Here is a 21,775-nt window from a genome sequence, read left to right on the forward strand (position 1 = left end):
CTTTGATATTGTAGCGAGAAAATAGGTGTAACAGAACATTTCGACTAGGTAATATAGGGAGTGCAGAAATCGATCCAAACGTATCGTATAGAAGGGGATTTCAGAGTAGTCTAAGAGAAAATCCATGACGTGCTTGTGCTATAGATGAAGGGGAACCTTATGTAGAGGTTGTTTTCTGATGAGGCATGGTTGGAAGAGAAGATGAACCTGTCGAAGAGAGGCGATGTCTCAGGGAGTGGCTGATCGACGAGGTTGAGACGCTGTTGAGGATGGCTTTCGACGAGGCAGTGAGGATGTCCGACGAGGCAATAAAATTCTGGTGAGTGAAATACGGTAGCTTTCTGCCAAAGAAGACTAGAGTGGCCTTCATGTGATGCAGACAGTGCAACGTTGATCGCTGGGGAGGATACGATGGACAATAGGTCATCCACGATCACGGTCTCTGTTAGTGGCCAAAACAAGCAACGAGGAACAGAGAGGAGACATTGTGGAAGATGACTCTCCAATGTTGCAAAAGATGTCATCCAACACGTGAATGATAATAGATGTTGCTGGTGCAGAGAAATGGTCGTCCGACATCGCAGACATGAGCTGTTGTAGAAGCACTCTGTCATGGCAAGAAGGTTCCAGCGAGGAGGAGGAGTTCGTCTGGCAATATATTTAAACTCCTAGGGTTTGTAGAAGATGGACAAAAATGACAGAGGAGAGGTTATGGAGAGAGAAAAACACACATGAGTATTTTAAAAAGAAAATGACTTTCCTGTTAAAAATAAAACCAAGGGGTATCGAGTCCCTTCAATTTAAAATAATCATCAGTCGACTAATCGATTTTCATCGGTCGATTAAAAAGTTTGATTTTGAGATTTTTCAAAAAAAATGTTTTAAAACAAATTTATAAATCTAATAATAAGCAAATGCCAACATCATTCAAATTGATTCTAATCGAGCCACTGGTGCATAGGTTTCATCAAAATCTATGCCTTCTTGATTATAGCCTTGTGCTACTAGCCTTGCCTTGTTTCAAATGACTTCACCATTTTCATCCAGCTTATTTCGGAAGACCCATCTTGTTCAAATTACCGGCTGATCCTTTGGTCTATCAACTAGATCCCATACATCAATCCTAGCAAATTGGTTAAGTTCTTCAGACATGGCTAAAAGCCAAAATTCATCATCACAAGCCTCATTGATATTCTTTGGTTCTATTTTTGATATGAAAGCAATATTTGCAATATATTTTTCCAATTGCCTTCTAGTTTGGACACCACTCTTTATTTCTCCAATAATATGCTCATGTGGATGATTGGGAACTTCTTTCCAAACCGGTGGAAGAGGAATATTTTCTTGAGAAGTGCTCTCTATCAAAGGTTCTCCTTGAAGTATGACTTTTTCTTCTTCGCTTAGAGGTATAACCTTCTCACAATTCTCATCAAATGCAACATGTAAAGATTCTTCAATGCAAGATGCTCTTTTATTAAAAACACGATAAGCTTTGTTTCTAGAAGAATATCCAAGAAATATTGCTTCATTTTGTTTTGAATCAAACTTATCAAGATTATCTTTGGTATTTAACAAGAAGCATTTACTACCAAAAATTTCGAAATATGAGATCTTTGGTATACGATCATAATACAATTCAAAAGATGTTTTATGTAAAAATGGTGGAATAAGAACACGGTTTAAAACATAACATGTTGTATTTATTTCTTCAGCCCAAAAGTATTTTGGTAAATTTTTATCTTGAAGCATGGTTCTAGCACATTTTTGCAAAGTTCTATTCTTTCTTTCAACAACTCCATTTTGTGGAGCCGCTCTAGGAAAAGCAAAGTTGTGAGATATACCATGTAAATCACAAAACTTTAGAAAACATTTATTTTCAAATTCACCACCATGATCACTACAAATTGTAATAATAGATGCAGATTTTTCATTTGTAATTCTTCTACAAAGTTTAAAAAATTCAGAAAAACATTATTTTTGCTTTTTAGAAAAATCACCCAAGTAAATCAAGAATAATCATCTACTATAACAAAAGCATACTTGCTATCATTCAAACTTTGAATTCTAGATGGTCCAAATAGATCTAAATGTAAAAGTTCAAAATGACGCTTTGTTGAAATTATATCTTTTGCTTTGAAAGAACTCTTGATTTGTTTACCTATTTGGCAAGAATCACATAAGTGATCCTTCTTATATGGTATTCTAGGTAGGCCTCTAACAAGATCATTCTTGGATAACTTAGAAATTAATTTAAAGTTAACATGTTCAAGTCTCTTGTGCCATAACCATTGAGTTTCATTTGAAACAATAAGACATTTTTCATTAAAAGTGGGTAACTCATCTAGATAAAGTTCATATACATTATTCCTTCTTTTACCTTTAAAAATGATCTTTTTAGAATGAAAATCAGAAATTAAGCATAAATCATGTTCAAAAGAAACGAGAAAACCTTTATCACATAATTGACTAATGGATAATAAATTATGCATTAAACCATCTACTAAAAGAACAATTTCTATCAAGGAAAATTTTGGATTGCCAATGTTACCAATACCAATTACTTTTTTCTTGTTATTGTCACCAAAGGTGATAGTTCCTCCATCCTTACTTTGGAGGGTGAAAAATAACTTTGGCCTTCCAGTCATATGTTTGGAACAACCGCTATCCAAGATCCATTTGCTCCTTATTTTGTGTACCTACAACAAAATTGGAAGACAAAGCATTTGACCTTTTTTTATTTTCGAGTTTATAAACGTTAGTCTTAGGAACCCATATCCATTTGGATTTTGGTTTCCTTTGAGAATAAATATTCTTTCTATAAAAAGATTTAGTATTTCTAGAATAATCATGTCTAAGTTTATAAGCTTTATAAGTATCATGATTAGATGCATTTCTATTATGACTAGAAAATAGAGTTCTTTGAACCAATGATTGAGAATTTTGACTTTGATTCTTTACTACATAATTTGGTCTATTTTGAGTATCAAAGAAACTATATCCCAATCCAGTTTTATTAACCGAGCATCTTTGAGAACCAATAAGTCTTTCTAGATTTTCTTGTCCATTAGTGAACTTGGTCACTATAGAAAGAAGATCATTCAATTTTTCTTTTAGACTTGATATTTCTTCTTGTAAGATTTTGGTTATAATTCCATTTTTTTTTTATTTCAGATGCTTGACAAGAGTTTTTCTTCTTGAGATTTTCTATCGCTTGAAGTAATATTTTGTTTTTAGAGTCAAGAGTTGAATTTTCAGTTTTTAACTCTTTGTTTTTAGAACTTAGACTCTTAAATTTAGCATATAAATCATTAAAAGCTTCTAATAAGTCATCATAATCAAATTGACTTACCGAGTCTTCTTATGCTACAAAGCACATATTGGCGACTTCTTCATTTGATTCTTCATCGGAAGAAGAGTCACTATCATTCCAACTTGCTTGAAATGCCTTTTTCTTCTTGAATTGGTCCTTAGGCTTGATTTTAAGAAGAGGACAATCTTTCTTGATGTGTCCTGCCTTTTTGTAGTTGAAGCACTTGACTTTATTAGGATTGTAAGAATCAGTTTTCTTTACCTTCCTTTGAAATATTTTCTTTTTGATGAATCTTTTGAATTGCCTTGTGATAAGGGCAATATCTTTCTTCTTCTGAATCTTCAGAGTCAGAAATGACCTTGAAAGCAAGAGATTTCTTCTTGGGTTCTTCTTCTTGTCTATCATGAAGTTAGTCTTCATATGCCATTAAGTTGCCAACCAAAACTTTAAGAGAAAGGGTGTTTAAATCATTTGCTTCCTCTATTGATGTAGTTTTTCTCTTCCATTCAGGAGTTAAACACCTTAGGATTTTTCTAACTAAATCCACTTGCAAATATTCTTTTCCAAGGGATTTTAGAGTGTTAGTAATATCAGTCATTCTTGTTACCATATTCGATATAGACTCATTTTGCTTCATTTTAAACAATTTAAATTTATGAACTAAAGAAGCAATCTTAGATTCTTTTACCTTTGACGTACCTTCATGAGTAACGAGAAGAGTATGCTAAATTTCATTTGTTGTAGAACATTAAGAAATGTGATTGAACTCTACCTTGTCAACGACACAATATAACACATTCATAGCTTTGGAGTTGAGTGAAGCAGTCTTCTTTGCTTCATCGGTCTATTGACTGAAATCAGTTGATGGTGCTTGGTACTTTTCTGAAACAACTCTCCAAATTTTGAGATATATAGATTATAAGAATATTGTCATTCTTACTTTCCAATAGCCATAATTCATTCCATCAAAGAGAGGAGGACAAACTGAGGAGAATCCTTCTTTGTGCTGAGAAGACTATATTGTTGTCATGCTAGATGATGGTAAAATTATGATATATCAAACCTTGCTCGATACCAAATGAAAGTGTTGTATGATCGAGGTAATGATTTCACCGTTCTGCCATAGCCTGAATCAGAGCTCCATTGATAGTTCGCTTGCCTGCTGCTGATGCCATCTCCAACCCACAGTCATCCAAGTGGTCTGGGAACATACGCGAGAAGGTGGTGAACCAAGAATAATACCACCGAGGGAAGAAAGGATGAGACTTGATGACCCGATGATTCGGGGATCCATCCTGAATCTGATAGAAGACATCATCTCAGAGAAAGACAACATTGAGGGAATCGAACGCCATCAGAATGATACTGGGGCAAAGAAGAAGTGAGGTGAATCAGATAGAATGCAGGACTTACGGATAAACTCTTGAAGATACAAACCTGTTTCTTTGAATTAACATTAAATTCTCATCTAGTTCTTCTGTGTTTTGTGATTCTGTTTTGAAGGAAAGCGATTGATCATGTGGTGAGTCCTCAAACGAGCCCCTGAAGAGCCCTCTAAGATCCCCTCAAAAGCCCCTTTGAGCCCCTCAAGGTCCCTTTCATTTCAGTATATAACCATTATCACCTGAGGGAAGAGTACAAAAGCTTGCAGATGCAGGTTGCAATCACACATTAGTAACTCTGGGGTTCATCTAAAGCAGAGGCATCAAAAGGGACTAGAAGCTAGAGGGGGGATGAATAGTGCTTTTAAATAATGTCTTTGAAATTTTTAATGTTTTTGAGATTTGCAAAGCAATCACACAAAAAACACAAGAATTTATCCTAGTTCGGTCTTTTAGACCTACATTCAGTCCCCAAGCAAAACCCGCTTGAGATTTCCACTATCAACCTTGTGTAACCACAAGAACATACAGACCAAATCGGTCTCACTTTCAGTAACAACCCTACTGAAAGCAAACAACTCCTTTAAACCAAGGAGTCATTTCCTTTTACAGAAAAATATAAGTAAGAAAACTTACAATCAACCTACGAGCCTTTCTTATAAATGCAGATGAAATGTAATTGGATTCTAAGGTTGTTGAAATACTCAACTCACAAATACACTATCTCTCAAAAAGAATTTGAGTGAAAATATCAAGTGAGTGAGAAAACGAATACTTGAATGAATAGGAGTGAAAAGCAAAGAATTCAATCTTTGTAATTCAATGTAATTTGATTGGATTCGATGTTTTTGAGTGTGAAATGCACTCATATTTATAGTTGAAAGATTCCATACGTTGAGGGTACGAAGGGGTGTCAAAACAGTCACTTTTGAACGATCAATTCGTTTGAAAAATGAAAAGACACACCTTTTAAAAGTTACAGAAAAATGACAATATTAGTCGACTGAAACAGTAGTTAGTCGACTGAAATCAAATATTAGCAGATTGACAATTATCGTCAGTCGACTACTGTGTTTAACAGAGCCGTTTTAAAATCTGGAGTTTAAAACTTAGTCAACTAAAGAAAAGTTAGTCGATTGATGAAAACCATCAGTAGACTGAAAAACCTTTTAATCGACTACTGTTAATTTTTTTTGAAAACAAATATTTTGTCCGGTCGACTAAGAAAACCTTCAGTTGACTGCTGCTAAATTTTCAAAAATCAAACATTTTGTCCAGTCAACTAAGAGTCGATTAGTCGAATAATTCAAAAAGTTGACGTTTTTGCTTTGAAAAATTGGCACAAAAAAGTTGGTCGACTGGTGAGTCTGTTGGTCGACTAATAAACATGAAAAATTAAGTAAAGAGTTTTCTAAAACGATTTTCATGAAAGGGTTCTTTTAGAAAAGTTTTTCTAAAGACTTTTTAGGTAAAATGCACTCTAAGTAAGACTCTTACAAGAATCTAAGACATTTAACTAAATTTACATTTGCACATATGTCTTCAAAGATTCTTCATTGAGTTCTTCAATTCTTGTCATCTTTCTTCATTGCCTTATGCAGTTGATTCACTTGTTCATCATCAAAATCTAGTTCTAAAAATGTCATATACGGCTTCGTTATTGTAACAGTTCTTGTGTAAAAAACTTTTAATTGATTAAAATAGTAAAAGAGAACAAACAATATAATATTTTGTCTTCCTTGGTATCCCTTTGAAAGGGTGGGAACCTTGGATGATGGTTGTGGGAGACCATAACGCTACTAAACACTATGTGAAATTGTTGTCCCCAAGAACTGGAAGTGTGGTTCGTGTTCCCGACCACGATTGTAGAAAACTTTCAGTCACTTTACATGAGGGTGGTATTGTTAACTCAAGTGTAAATATTGGCATACCAAGAAAATGACATCAATGAATGTTGATTTCCTTGATGTCCCAACATTAGGTATTGATTCTTAATGTTTTGATGGTGCTGATTCATAATATTGGTCAGAGAATAAGTATAGAACTCAATAATTAAAATACATATTGTGTGTTAAGCTATGACTAGGAACTGCCTTGAACCTCAAAAACTTTACTTGTTTTGAGTATCCGCGAGTTTGTAAGAAAGTGAAAATTAAATTTGTGTACATTTAATAAGGATATGCATGCAAAAGCAATTTTGATAATTAACTTAAAGAGTTATTCATTCATGCTGTATTGATTCATGTATCCTTAAATGTTTAGCATTAATTTCATGCAACTCTGAATGTTTGATGTAACATGAAATTGTTGAATGCTTGCTTGAACTGCTTAGATGGTAAGTTAGTTATGATGATTTGTTGCCTGTGATTCCTATTAAACTTGTGCTTGATTTAATTTATGATATTTCCTTACTGTTGGATTTTTAGATGATCTCATACAAGAATTTCGGTTCTTACCCATTTTCTAAAAATATTTTTCAGGCACTAAGGTTCAGTGATGCGAGGGACTAGCTGGCTGGAGGACTCGAGGTTTATGGTTTGGTGGCCTAGGTTCTGATGTGCATCAGATTGGCTAGAGTGAAATTTGGCTTTTATGAACTTTATTGACATATTTGATTTAATAAATAAAGTTTAGTTCATGGTTTGAATTTACTCTATGTTTGAAATGGTTGATGGGTTGTGAATATTAAATTTATAATGCACCCCTAGTCCTTGGAAGGTTTTTTGCAATTGTAAAAAAAAAATTATGCATTTTTCGAAGTTCAATTTGGGGGCGTTACATTTACTATCTTTATGGTTTTTTTCATATATATATATATATATATATATATATATATATATATATATATATATATATATATATATATATATATATATATATATATATATATATATTTATGAATGTCTTTTCCTCACATTCTAGTTTATGAAGATAAATGATATATGTCGTGTGGTTGGTATAGGCACCTAACGATGGCCTCTTAAAAGGTTTAAATATATCATTGAAGCATTGATCACCCTGCCCAGAGATCTATACCGGTATCCAAAAATAGTAGTTATAAGAAATTTCTAGCTTTGATGTCTCGTAAAATTGGATATGAAGAAGACTCAATTAGCCTCCGCTATAGGGAGATCCCAAATTAGATGGCCAACATATATGAATAGAGGTGATGAGGTAGAATCCATGTTATTTAGTTGTGACATTTACTTAGTTGCTCGCAAAATTAAAGAAAAAGTTATTGCATTGGTAGTTAAAAAAGAAGCAATTGATGAATGGCATGATGGGGATCTTTTAGAGAACACGCATCTATCTCAGACACCATCTATCAGGCTTAGTCCTTTGAAGAACGTGCATCTTCAATGTGCAGGCAATGAAGAATGAACAATTGATGTTATGCATGATCTAAGGATCACTACTGAAGAATGGGGAACCATGTCGAAAAACCAATGCCAGTGATAAAGCTAGATATAAATTTTAATTTATGCTTGAGATATTTGTGCAATTATTGTATTTTTAAATATATATATATAGTCAATCTTGAATCTTGAATGACGAAATTGGGTATTTGCAATTTTGGACATGAGAAAAACAATATAAATTTTGAGGCATTTTGGAAAATGTGTCATATTTGTCATAAAGTATGGTCATTTTTCACATTTGAAAATGTGGGAGGAAATTCACATATGTAGGAGAAAATTCGCTAATAGGAGAGAAAATTTGCATATTTAGATATTTGAGAGGGAAGTTCGCATATCAAAAAAAAAAAATTTGCCTGTACAAAAGATAAAAAGGTCCTTTTACAACTGACAGATTTTTCAAAAATTGAATTTTTTTTCTAAAATCATTTTTGTTATACAGTACTGTAGGTATTGTATAGGCAGCGACAATATCATCGTCATCTCACCTTATCTCAACTATATGGGGTAGACATTATTAGTCTTATTTTTTCATTCCTTCTAATATAGAGCTATAACTTTTTTCACGGTATGGTCAGCCGCCAGGTGCACTTGCCAGTGGGTGGGCAGGGGACACCTAAAGGGTTTTACTAACCGGAGGCCAGCCAATGTGAGGCCTGTGATGGGGAAAGGTTGGTGGGGTTCCCTTCTCTCACACTGCAAAAGAGAGAGAGAGAGAGTCCATGACCGTCACAAATTCATTTTTTTAATATTTAACTAGACTAGGTCTCTAATTCCAAAGGTGGTTTCTCCATCCTTCATGAAAAATATTATTTAACTAAGGGCAACTCTGGCTTAGGTGATGGAATGATGCCCTGTCGTATGGCTCACCCCAAACAGTTAAAACCCCTCGGCTGCCCCCACCTACAAGTAAGCCTGCTTCGGTCTTGCAGCAAGGAACACAAACCCTGAACATTGAATTCTCACTGTCTACAGCCTGAAACTCTTAAGCCAGCGATAGGTGTGCAGAGCCTTTGTGGGTCACCCCAACCACGAAGAGTTGAGATCAAAAGAGCGGCTAAGTGCCATGGTTATCTTACCCAATCACATGACAGCATTGCATTGGGCCCACAGCTACAGAGTGCAGGCTCCACATGAAATGTTATCATGTGATTGGCTCTGGATCCCTGCTCCAACCATGAATGCATATTATTAACAAAATTGACAAATAACTTGGGGGTATTTGATAGCCCAGAATTTCTGCTCAACAAGGTTTTGAATACCAATGATCTAAGAAGAAAGGGGGTGTTGTGTTGTCGTTTCTTAGACCATGTTTTTCTAGGGAGGATCAGTTACATTGTGATTGCACACTTTTAGTGTGCCGGTGCACCTGATTACCCTCCATCTTTGGGATACAGCCTGTCAGACACAAGCATTGATGGAGGGTGATCAGGTGCAGCAGTACACTAAAAGTGTACAATTACATCGCATCTGATTCTCTCTTTAATTTAACCAAGGCAATGATCTCGGATCCTCAAACCGCCAGGTCAGAGTTCTTATGTTGATAACTTGGGGATCTTGGGGACCATGCCACATCAGTACCTCCTACGCCAGATCAGATCCGGGACCTGAGATCCCTCGTTATCAAACACATCTTTAGTGGTCTTTCGTATTAACTGTCATCACGAAATGCATTGTAGTGAATTTATAAAGAATAGATGAGACATTTACTATCTAGATAATGCATCAAATCGCCGTAACATTCTTAATTGTTAGGGTATAAATTTGTTGAACATGATAATATTATATAGATGTTAGCATGTTCACCACAAATTGGTACCAGCAAGTTTAACAATCACTTGGTGGTTTCATCAATGAATATTTTTTTTATAATTTGTAAAGAACGAATGATACATTTATTACTTGCACTTTAGAAAAATATGTCGTTTGATGAAACTTTGCTACAAACTTACTAAGAATTCCATCGTGTTGACAACTAATGCATCAAATTTATGATGTCAATTTTAAATTTGTACCAACGGGTTCTCCGCTTGTTTGGTAGGAACTACTAGGGAACGTTACCATGTATTGGGAGGTTGCAAGTTCAAAATCCAATGGTATGCTGTGTAACTGGTGGGGTCTGCCTAACCCCAGCTTGCCTTTCAAAAAAAAAAGTGTAAATGTGTGGTCAACGTCTTAACTCGAAGAAAAAGTTGCGATAGTATGAAAATGGAAATATTGGCTACCCTCAATGGGTTCATAGGAGGAGGTTACTTATACCAAATCTGGCCCCATGCATGTGTTCAGAATGGTCAATCAAAATAGGAGAAATCCACTCTTCGATTGTATTTTTCCGATGTAAAACACACCTAATATCATTGATTTAACAAAAAATGGGTGAGACAAGTTTCACTTACAAAATTGTCTTGTTTTATTGACAAGGACGATGAAAATCGAATCGAGAAAGTAGATTTACATCGAAAATGATAATTTCAATAGCTGCTTTTAGGGGCAAACATCTGCCCCGAGGATGTTGGTACCCATGGGTACTGGTGCTGTTTCACACTCTATCATTGTCCTAGTTTTAGACATCATCACTTTGTTAGAAAATTCGAAAAAGAGGCAGCTTTTGCTAAAGAATCATGTCTGAAGCTGAAAACATGGTATTGGGAACCCTTTTTCAGAAAAGCATGACTATTTGCTGACAACAATGGCATTGTTGCACTATTATTCTAGTATAAGGAAATATCCTTTAGAAACCTGCATTGGGAGAAGCCTCTAAGGATCAGGAGTCTCCCCGTATTTTTATGACATTTAGGAGTTGCAAAATGATTGAGGTACCCAAAATTGTGATCATTTTATTTCTATCTTTCCATACATAACCGAAGAATGGAAAGGATTCTTCAGGAGTCTCGAGTCCAAGAAGCGCATGATAAATACCGCCAAAGACTAGAACTGCAGAGAAAATTAAGTGAAGAACTCTATATACAAAGTATGGAAAGGTGTCTATAACTTTCCAGCTAGGACCCACCCCCAACCTAGAGTAGTTAGATGGGGGAGTGAAATCAATCCTTGTTCGTACATAGGCTTCTCCGGTAGCCACTTCTCATGAGGATCAATTGCATCCATTGAAGCAAGCGAACAAACATGATCAAGTAGAATACAACAGAACTGCCTATGGATGAAATCTTTGGTGGAACTTTGGCTACAATAAGGATGACAAAAGTCCACTAGATACAGTTTTGTGATAATGCATGATACATCAGGCACAGTATTAATGTTATTATCAAGTGAGAGTAGGTGCAAACTTTCTGGCATGCGGACATGCTCAGTCTGATTAATCTACACAATAAGCTCTGAGCCTCCTGAAGCCCAAACCAGAAGCACAGTCTCGAGCATCAGCAGCAGATCGCTCAGTTGTATGTGCTCCCACGACAAATCCAGACTGGCCATGATTCCCATGATAGGAATGACTTTGTAATGTTGAGCACCCTTCACGAGCTTCTTCTAAGATCTGTAAGGTGCTAGCATATCTGCATCATACCTAGCAAGTTGAATAAAATTTGGCATGCCAGCAGCTAGGTCTTCTCATCTAATGATGCAAGAAGAGACGGAGGCCATAAGTAGAGCCTTGTTTTGGCCGCAGTCAAAAACATGTTCATCCAGCTGTTGACAGATCTGCCTACTTTACCCATTAACCACCAGCTGATGACTCTTGAGTTGTCTCTGCAGCAGCTGTTCCATCAGCATTCCCAACATTACTGGTTTGCTGAATTGATTGTGTCTGACTTGTGGTCTGCGAATCTGAGGCAAGCCCCAAGACCACCAAGGTTGACCTGATTAAGACAATCATAATGAAGAAGACAGTAAATTGGGTGCTAAGATATCTGGAGAAGCATTTCTAGATTTGAATCCATGAGAAACCTGGGAAGTGATGAACGGATATTTGGCTGGCTTGCATGAGCAACCAGTGGTGCTTTAAGTGATGGGCTCCGGTTCAGAGCGTTTTCAAGTTGTGCAGCTGGCAACTGTCCATAATAAAACTGCTTTAGTTAACAAAGAATAACACATGGCCATGATCAGCGGACTCGCAAGGAAACCCAATTCAAGATGGCACACACCAACAAACCCAATCCAACACCCCAACTTACATGACAGTCAGATACAAATATAAGCATCACAACAGAAATTAGTATGCCATGCTGCATAGACAAGGACATGTTCATGCATGTGACTTGCAAACGAAACATGGATTTGAAAATCATTTTTTTCTCATCGGAAAACATGACCCATGTATCAATTCGTAGTAAATTGACCATGCCGAACACATCTACGAGGTCAGAATTGCGAAAAAAGTGCCAGAAAATCTCTCTCTCTCTCTCTCTATATATATATATATATATAGATATTCATAAATTCAGTTACAAAATTGATGTTTTGTGAATTTTATTGAGAAAAGAGCTGGCATAAGTTAGATTTCTTAACCAACCTAAAAGGTGAAGCATGACACAAAAATAAAAGGGTTCTTTTTTTAGCCTGATCCAGACCTAATGAGACATGGCTGAGATGTACAAGTCACAGCTATGAAGAGTATAATATCATAAATATACCATATAAGAGAATTCATTAAACATTTCACTGCAAATGTAGGTGAATTTAATACCCTATACAGCTATACTGAAAGTTCTAACTTTTGAATGGTTTGCACATCCTGAAACTCCAGTCCCATACTGACTAGAAGGTGACCTAGGGAGGTGAGGTGATGGATCCTAATCGGTAACAGGAAGGTCGGTAAGAAGTGAGAATATTGACTAGTGAGGAAGGGCATGAAATGGGAAAATTATGGATCGAAGCGGATCAACTGAGAGAAACACACAGGTTTAGGGTCAATCTCTAACAGTAGGAGATCCACTCTCCTAGTGCTAGAGCCAACTCTCTAACAGCTAGGGGAAGAATCCTAGCATTAGAGCCAAATCATTTTAGGAAGAAGGCCAAAGGGAGAAACTCTCTTAGAATTCTTATTCGATGATAAAATGAGTACAAGGCCTTATTTAAAGGCTCCAATAGCTCCTAAAAGAAAGATACAACCTATTACCCAATATGCCCTTAGTCTTATTTACAAGGATGCTCCATGAATACCCAACACGAGCCCAACTCCTGTACAAGGTCCCAGCCCAAGGTCGAGTAAATCCTCTCATCTGTGGATGCTTGTGGCTTTCTAACATTCCACCACGCTTCCTTCACCTTGTCCTCAAGCTGAGAACAATACATCAGAAGTGGGTGGAAACATTGTGTTGGTAGGTGTCAGCATAGCGATAAACCCTATATTACATCGACCAGCTTACTAAGAGGATGGGTGTGTGAACTAGTTGCAAAATACTGGCACAGGCTGCATGATGTGCTCAGCCTTGGTGGTAGTAACTGTGTGCCTCATACTGCATTTCTGCATGTGCAATGGTCTTCACCTTTTTGGTGAGGCCAACCACTGAGTAGTAACTGTAGAAGATGAACTGGGCCCTAGAGAGAGAGAAGAGAGAGAGAGAGAGAAGAGAGAGAGAGAGAGAGAGAGACGGCTGCAAAGAAAAACCTCAGAACCTTAATCGATATTAGGGCCTCTCTCTATGTTAAATAGAGAGAGGCTTAAAGACCTAATTACAATACAGCCCTATTATAAAGAACTAAATTACAAAAAAGCATCTTAATGTAAAATAACTCTACTTAAAACCACCTATTCTCAACACTCCCCCTCAAGCTGGAGCATAGACATCGATCATGCTCAGCTTGTCACAACATTTTGAAAAATTTGGTCTGGCAAGAGGTTTTGTGAACATATCTGCAACTTGGTCTTCCGACTTTAGATATTGCGTACTGATATGACTTTAGATATTGGGTAGTGATATGACCCGCTTGAACCATATCCCTTACATAGTGGCAATCAACCTCAATGTGCTTTGTTCTCTCATGAAATACAGGATTGTTCGCTATATATGTTGCAGCTTTGTTATCGCACATCATGGTCATGGGAGAGGAAACCTTCACCTGGAGATCAAGAAGAACAGTACGAACCCACATCAATTCAGCAGCTGTTTGGGCCATAGCCCGATATTCTGATTCTGCACTCGACCTAGAAACCACATTTTGCTTCTTACTTCTCCAAGAGATCAAGTTGTCTCCCAGGAACACACAAAATCCTGTGGTAGATTTTCTATCTACTACAGATCCTGCATAGTCAGCATCAGAATAGGCCACTATATCCAGAGTTTCACCTTTCTTGAACAATAACCCCTTTCCAGGAGAAGATTTTAGATATCTGAGAATCATAATAGCTGCATTCCAGTGTACCTCAGTTGGTTTGTCCATAAACTGACTGACTTTACTCACTGCTAAAGCAATATCCGGCCTGATCACAGTTACATACAGTAGTTTCCCAACTAGGGAGCGATAGCTTTTGCTATCAACCAGTTTTGACCCTTCTTCAAACAACTGAACTTTATGGTCCATGGAAATATTTGCTGGCTTAGCTCCCAACATTCCTGTTTCCTTTAATAAGTCAAGAACATACTTCCGTTGAGACAAAACCAACCCTTCACGGCTCCTGGCAACTTCTATACCCAGAAAATACCTGAGTGAACCAAGGTCTTTTGTAACAAAGTGTTTTTGAAGATGAGCCTTTTTGGCTTCAATAGCTTTCACATCATCACCTGTAAGAATGATGTTATCCACATATACCACCATAACAACTATGCCAGAGCTAGTTTTCTTTATGAATAGTGTATGATCTGCTGCTGACCTATTAAAGCCAAAACCTGACATTACTTCAAACAACTTCTGAAACCATGCACGAGGACTTTGTTTCAAGCCATAAATTGCCTTTTCAATGTATACACCTTCTGACACTCCCCCTCAACCTCAAATCCTGGAGGTTGTTGCATGTAAACAGTTTCAGATAGGTCCCCATATAGAAATGCATTTTTCACATCTAATTGGGACAGGCTCCAACCATGCTGCACAGCTACTGAGAGAACAAGACGAATGGTATCCATTCGTGCAACAGGAGAAAAAGTTTCAAAGAAATCAATACCATATGTCTGAGTATACCCTTTTACTACTAATCTGGCCTTGTACCGTTCAATTGAACCATCAGATTTGTACTTTATCGTATATACCCATTTGCATCCAACAATGTCAGCATCTGCAGGGGAATCAACTAGATCTCAAGTATGCTGAGATATTAAGGCATCCATTTCTTCTTGCATAGCCCTCTTCCAGCGAGTATGAAGCTCGGCCTGCTGATAGTTCAGAGGAATAACTTCAGCAGATAAAGCTGAAATAAAAGATTTCATCTGATTTCCAATTCTGGCTTCGGAGACAAAACGAGACATGGGATATAAAGTACATTGTCGTGTCCCCTTTCGTAGAGCAATCGGCCTGTTATCATCATCATGAAGATCATTATTGTCAGTAGAACTTACCTCAGGAGAAGAAGAAGATGGAGGCACTTGCGGAGGTGGATCTCTACGCACATATACCAATGGAGGATTATGAAATCTGAAAGAGGATGAAGTGTGGTTCGGGAATGAGGGCACGGATTCCAAGGGAAAAGGAGGTATAGGTAATGGACAAGACTCAGCTGGATCAGCCTGCAGCGGGGAACCAGTATTAGAGTAATATGGAGTGGATTCCAAGAAAGACACATCCGCACTGACATACTCTCGGCGAGAAGTAGGATCATAACATCGATATCCCTTTTGATTTTTGGGATAACCTATAAATATGCACTTTGTAGCTTGAGCAGCTAATTTATCACGGTCAGGGCCAAGTTTGTGTACAAAACAAACACATCCAAACACTTTGGGCGAGAGGGAGAAGAGATGGGTATTTGGTTTTAGGATATGAATTGGAATTTGATCACCCACAGAAGAGGAAGGCATGCGGTTGATCAGATAGCAAGCTGTTGTAATTGCATCTCCCCAGTATAACGCAGGAACATTTGATTGGATCATAATGGTCCTGACAATATCAAGTAGGTGACGATGTTTTCGCTCAGCCACCCCATTTTGTTGAGATGAATAGGCACAGGAAGTTTGGGGTTGGATGCCACTATCATGGTAAAATTGTAACAGACTTTTTGATTTAAACTCGAGAGCATTATCAGTGCTAACAATCTTGACACTCGATTCAAACTGAGTTTTTATTTCAAGAATTAAAGATTTGATAATATTTGGAACATCAGATCGTTCCTTTATTAAAAACACCCATGATAACTTAGAGAAATCATCAACAATAACTAGATAGTATCGACACTGAGTCCTAGTAGGAATCTTACTAGGACCCCATACATCTGCATGAAGAAGTTCAAAGACTTTATTACTAGACTGACTCTGACTCGAAGGAAACGAACTTCGATGATGCTTGCCCAGCTGACATGCTTCACACTGAAATGATGTGGTGGAGGGAATCTGAGGAAAGACCGAACGAAGCTTTGACAGTGAAGGATGACCAAGACGACGATGCCACTGAACAGGACTAAATGAATGATCCACTGCAGCATGAACAGTACCCATTGGATGATGTAAGTAGTAGATTCCATTTTCTTCATAGCCTCCACCAATTTTCTTCCCCGTCAGCAAATCCTGAAAATGACAACCCATTGGATCAAATATTACTCTACAGTTTTGTTCTTTTACAAGACAACTCACAGAAAGTAAACTTTGAGGAAATTTTAAAGCATGAAGAGCATTTTTCAACTGTAATGAGGAGGATATAGAAATATTTCCCTGACCAACAACCGGGGAGGTACTCCCATCGGCTAATGAGACTCCAAGCTGAGCCTTAATATCCTTTAGATCTGAAAAAACAAGTGAATTTCCACACAAATGTTTGGATGCACCAGAATCAATAATCCACTTACGGTCAGTCGGATGAAGAAGATTTCCGATTGAATAGGCAACACCAGCAACAGGAGAGGTAGAGCTCAAAGGACGAAGAGCTATCAATTCATCATATTCAACACGACTGAGGGTTATACTACTGTCACTTGCAGAAATATTGTCTTGTGCCTTTGTTGCCTCGAGAGAAGTAGTATTAGCTCTAGGAGCATATGACTTTGATGAAGATGAGGTTGGTCGGCCATGCTTATCCCAGCAACGATCTTCTAAATGTCCAGATTTTCCATAGAATGTACATTGAAGCTTTCCTCTGCCTCCCACACCTCGGCCGCGACCTCGTCCTCTGATGTTCTGAAGATTTCCACATCCATAACCAGATGAGACAACTAAGGCAGAAGACTGAGTCACAGGCTGAGAATGTGGAAGAGATATAGCAAGTCTGCTTAGACGGTTATATGCCTCAGCAAGAGTAGGTACATCTGAACCAGTCAACATTTGGACTTTTGCAACAGAAAATTCTGAAGATAAACCTGTAAGAAACCTAGCAACCATAGTTTGTTCTTTGATGATCCTTTTGTTTCGAACAACAGAGAGGTTTGTGAGCATTAAGTCTTTCAAAAGCAGCTTTTACGAAGGCATAGTACTGGGCCAAGGTTTGATCTCCCTGCTGTAAATTGTATATTTCCTGTTCGACTTGTAGGATACGACTCACATTAGTTTCTTGTGAGTATGTATCTCGAAGATTGTCCCACATCTGTTTGGCTGTATTATAATAAATTAAACCATCTGCAATATGGGGTTCAACACTATTCATAATCCATGACATGACTATGTCATTATCTTCATCCCAGGTAACATATTTTCCCACCTTTTCAGTGGGTCCATCTTCCAACAAGATATGTTTTCTACGATGTCCAGATACCGACATCATAAATGTTCTGGACCACCTGGCATAGTTAGTTTCATTTAACCTTACAGACGAGCCGTACAAAAAGGGATTGGCAAATGCCTTATATTCTCCAATATGTTCCAATTTTGAATCACCTTTCGAAGTTTCAGCCATACTGCAGGTTAAAAAAAAACTGGACAGTCTCCACACTAAACAAAAAAAACCCCGCGTGTTACACCCACACGCCAACTGATATTCCAACCAGCAGTTGTTCACTCACGAACAACAAAAAAAAACCCCACTACAGTAGTGAGCAGCAGCCCACAAACAGAAAGATAATTCAGCACTTCAGTGAATCACAGCAACACCACTAAGACTTGGATTGCTGTAAAAAAAATAAGCAGGAAGTCACAACCTGAAATCACGACATTTTCAGTGCAAATAGTACAAACACCAATCAAACTCCCCACAGCCACGATATCAAGATACACAAAACAGGGCCCCAACCATATGTAGAATCACCAACAGTAATCAGACTCCCAACAGCAACTATATCAATATCTCACGACATGTTCAGTGCACACTATACCAACAACAATCAACTCCCAACAGGTAGCCACGAAACTGACAGCAGGAAATACCACCGAAACAGTAGGTAGTCATGAAACGATAAAAACAAGAAGCTGCGAACTCACAGCAAGCATCCACGACCAGCAGCGTGATCAGATCTGTCAACAGATCCAAAAAAACATTTTACATCGCTGACCTGATTAGGTATTTATTTCTTTTACTCATTGGATCTGTTGACAGATCTGGTGGCCTTGATCACGATCTGATTAGGTATTGAATCACGATCACGATGGCCTCCACGATCGATCGAGCCTTGATCAGACTCGATCACGCTCCCTCGTCACGGTCGATCACGCTCCCACGATCACGCTCCCACGTCACAGTCGATCACGCTCCCACGGTCGGTATGGCTCTGATACCATGTAGAAGATGAACTGAGCCCTAGAGAGAGAGAAGAGAGAGAGAGAGAAGAGAGAGAGAGAGACGGCTGCAAAGAAAAACCTCAGAACCTTAATCGATATTAGGGCCTCTCTCTATGTTAAATAGAGAGAGGCTTAAAGACCTAATTACAATACAGCCCTATTATAAAGAACTAAATTACAAAAAAGCATCTTAATGTAAAATAACTCTACTTAAAACCACCTATTCTCAACAGTAACAACTGCTCGTATGTGCTGAGCTAATTCAGTTTAATGCATGTTGATTTTGGTTGCACCTTGAGCATCTTCCTCCGGGGTTGAAAACCTTGTTTTGTTCCCTTTTTGCGAGTATTATCTTGATGCACCTTTTGATTTGATTTCCCAATTCTTTAATTGCACAATTCTTCTTATGCTCCCTCACTAATATCACCAGAAATGAAAGTGCACTCAGAAATTTTGGCGCTACTTTGTCTACATAAACTTCCTGCACTTGCTGAATAACTGCATGTATATCTAATTCCAAAAGAGTGCACATTTGCAGTTACCATGATGTTAGAAACCTGGAATTGCAACTGAATCATCTCGAAGTAGCCACATGAAAGCTTTTGTCATCAACGATACAGTCTAATAGCTTGTAAAGAGATATTTGTAGGAAAATATCGTTCACAACTGCTGTCCTCCATATACGACCCATGAACTCACGTTTGTGCCGCAAGTAATGACCACCAGGTTGGAGTGTCACAACCAAGGATGCCAAGATGGGAAATAGACACAAGAAACACAATGGGAAATGGAAACGGTAAATGAGACTTTTTAAAGTCCATGTGAAATGAGAGGCGTGATATATATGTATATGAGTGGAGCAAAAGTACAAATATTGAGAATATGCATGAAGATTACACATTTTACTTTACTAACATTATGACAACTAAAAAAAAATCAATAATTTATTTTTAATAAAATACATTATTACATTGATTACAACTATAAAAGAAAACATGCAAGAAACATATTGAAAACGTGTTTCCTAAATGACTCATACAAGTTTCCTATATAAAGTAAGTAGGTTTTCCATGTGATGTGAAACAGGTTTCTTAGTCGATACGAAACGAGTTTCCCATGCATTTTTAGGAGTTTCCCACAAGTTTCGAAAATGATAGGTTTTTTATTTCGGAAACGGTTTCCCAAGAAACGAGTTTCCCACATGTAAGTAGAGTTTCTGGTAACCCTGTTCACAACCACTGATTGTGGAGATGATATTAATGCCAGTAGGAGTCCAGCAAGTTGTTCATGACTTGATGTGGTGCGGTTGGGTGGAAGAGCACAAATACTGCTGATGCAGTAAAATATGATTATATATGCCTTAGACTGTTCCCCAACCATTTGCTCATACGTTGATGTAGAGGTGGTCATCGGGTCAGGTCAGGCTGGGTCTGATTTGGAGCCTGCGAAGGCCTGACAAGCCCCAAACAGATCTGGGCCATCGAAAGCCCGACCTGATATTTATTGGGTCAGACTTGGCCCTAGAATTTTCGGGCTCAAACATGAAAGGCCTGCCCAAAACCCACAAACTTTCTTTTTTTTAGATGGATCGGGTTAGACCAGCCAACCCATGCTTATTGTTGAGAATAATATGTGCCGTTACTTTTCTTGTTGTGCTACCCCTCTTTATGTACATACCATTATTTATAAGGGTATTCTTGTACTCTTACTATAATTAGTTATAGAGTCAACCAATTTTGTCTTTTAGTAGAAGGGACATCCCAATATATTGTTTAACTCTTCATTCTTTGAGTCAATGAAGACTATCTTCTTCCCCTTTTGTTGCTCTCCTTGAGAATTCTTTAATGCTCTTGATATGGTATTAGAGACATATCCCAAGAGAGGAAGCTTTAGCTGAGTGAACGAGATCAAGAGGAGCTTCATTCTGCTGGTTGAGACTTGAGTTATTGCATTGGGGTTCGTGCACAGGAGTGCTTAAGCCAGCAAGACCTGTATCAAGTTTGGGGTTTCTTTGATCTGAGTTAGGGAATCAGTAGACCTCAATTTTAGAAGCCTGGAAAATAAAAAATCTTCATCAAAGGTATATCTGATTTTTGGTGAATTTTTCAAGATTTTTGGAGTTTTGAATCTTTTAAGAGGTATACTTGGCAGTAACCTATGTCACACAGACTTTTCTAATAGGCCACCGCACCCGCACCCAGGCGAGTGTGACACTTGGACACAACTTCCTTTGTGTTAAGTGAAGTCAACCACATTGAGGTCGATTTCTATCCAAAAGTAGATTCAGTTAACCCTAATCAAGTCCATTTTTATTTATATTATATATATAAATACATAAATGCACACAAATACACATAGTGTTAACTTAAAACTGTTAAAAATTATATATACTCTCCGCACCAAAGATTTTTTAAAGTGCCGCATCACCGCACTCGCACTCGCACCCGCACCTATGTGACATAGGCAGTAACTCATTTTTGGGATATTTGGCATCAATTTTCACTATTGGACCTGATTTCGTGTGGGAGATCTGGGATTTAGTTTGGACTACTCATATCAAGTTTTTGTGAAGACTCTTCATATCGTGTTTCTCTTTCGGTTCTAGTATTGGTGCTGGAATACTTGTGTTGTGCCTTGCTATTTTCATAAATATCATAGTCTTTGAAGCATCTTGCTGAATTGATTTTGTTTTTGTCATTCTTGCTACAATTTTTCTCTGTTGTGGTATTGTGTTTTGAGTGCAGCATTTGAATTGTAGTTTGGGGGTTGGTGAAGTGTGGAGAAGAAAGACTCGATTCACATTATTCCCATTAAGATGGATGGGACAAATTATTCTTATTGGGCTGAATATGTAAAAACTGTTGTGAAGGGCCTTGGTTATGGTGGGTACTTGTATGGGGGATATGGACAAGGCCAAAG

General features: G+C 37.7%; 1 protein-coding gene across 3 annotated transcripts in view; it reads right to left on the bottom strand.

Moving 5' to 3' along the window:
* Window positions 1–11,196: 11,196 nt before the first annotated feature.
* ESP4 (HEAT repeat-containing protein) overlaps window positions 11,197–21,775 on the bottom strand; it is a 249,664-nt gene continuing 239,085 nt past the window's right edge. For all 3 annotated transcript variants that reach the window (XM_090018877.1, XM_090018878.1, XM_090018876.1), the window contains 2 exons: window positions 12,012–12,115; window positions 11,197–11,923 (listed from right to left, as the gene is read on the bottom strand). In XM_090018877.1, coding sequence (XP_089875003.1) covers window positions 11,782–11,923; window positions 12,012–12,115 — 246 coding nt within the window. In that variant the 3' untranslated portion in view covers window positions 11,197–11,781. The remainder of the gene's footprint in view (window positions 11,924–12,011; window positions 12,116–21,775) is intronic.

The sequence above is a fragment of the Nuphar pumila genome, chromosome 10, assembly GCF_984573655.1.
Source record: "Nuphar pumila chromosome 10, dmNupPumi1.hap1.1, whole genome shotgun sequence".
Taxonomy (NCBI): domain Eukaryota; kingdom Viridiplantae; phylum Streptophyta; class Magnoliopsida; order Nymphaeales; family Nymphaeaceae; genus Nuphar; species Nuphar pumila.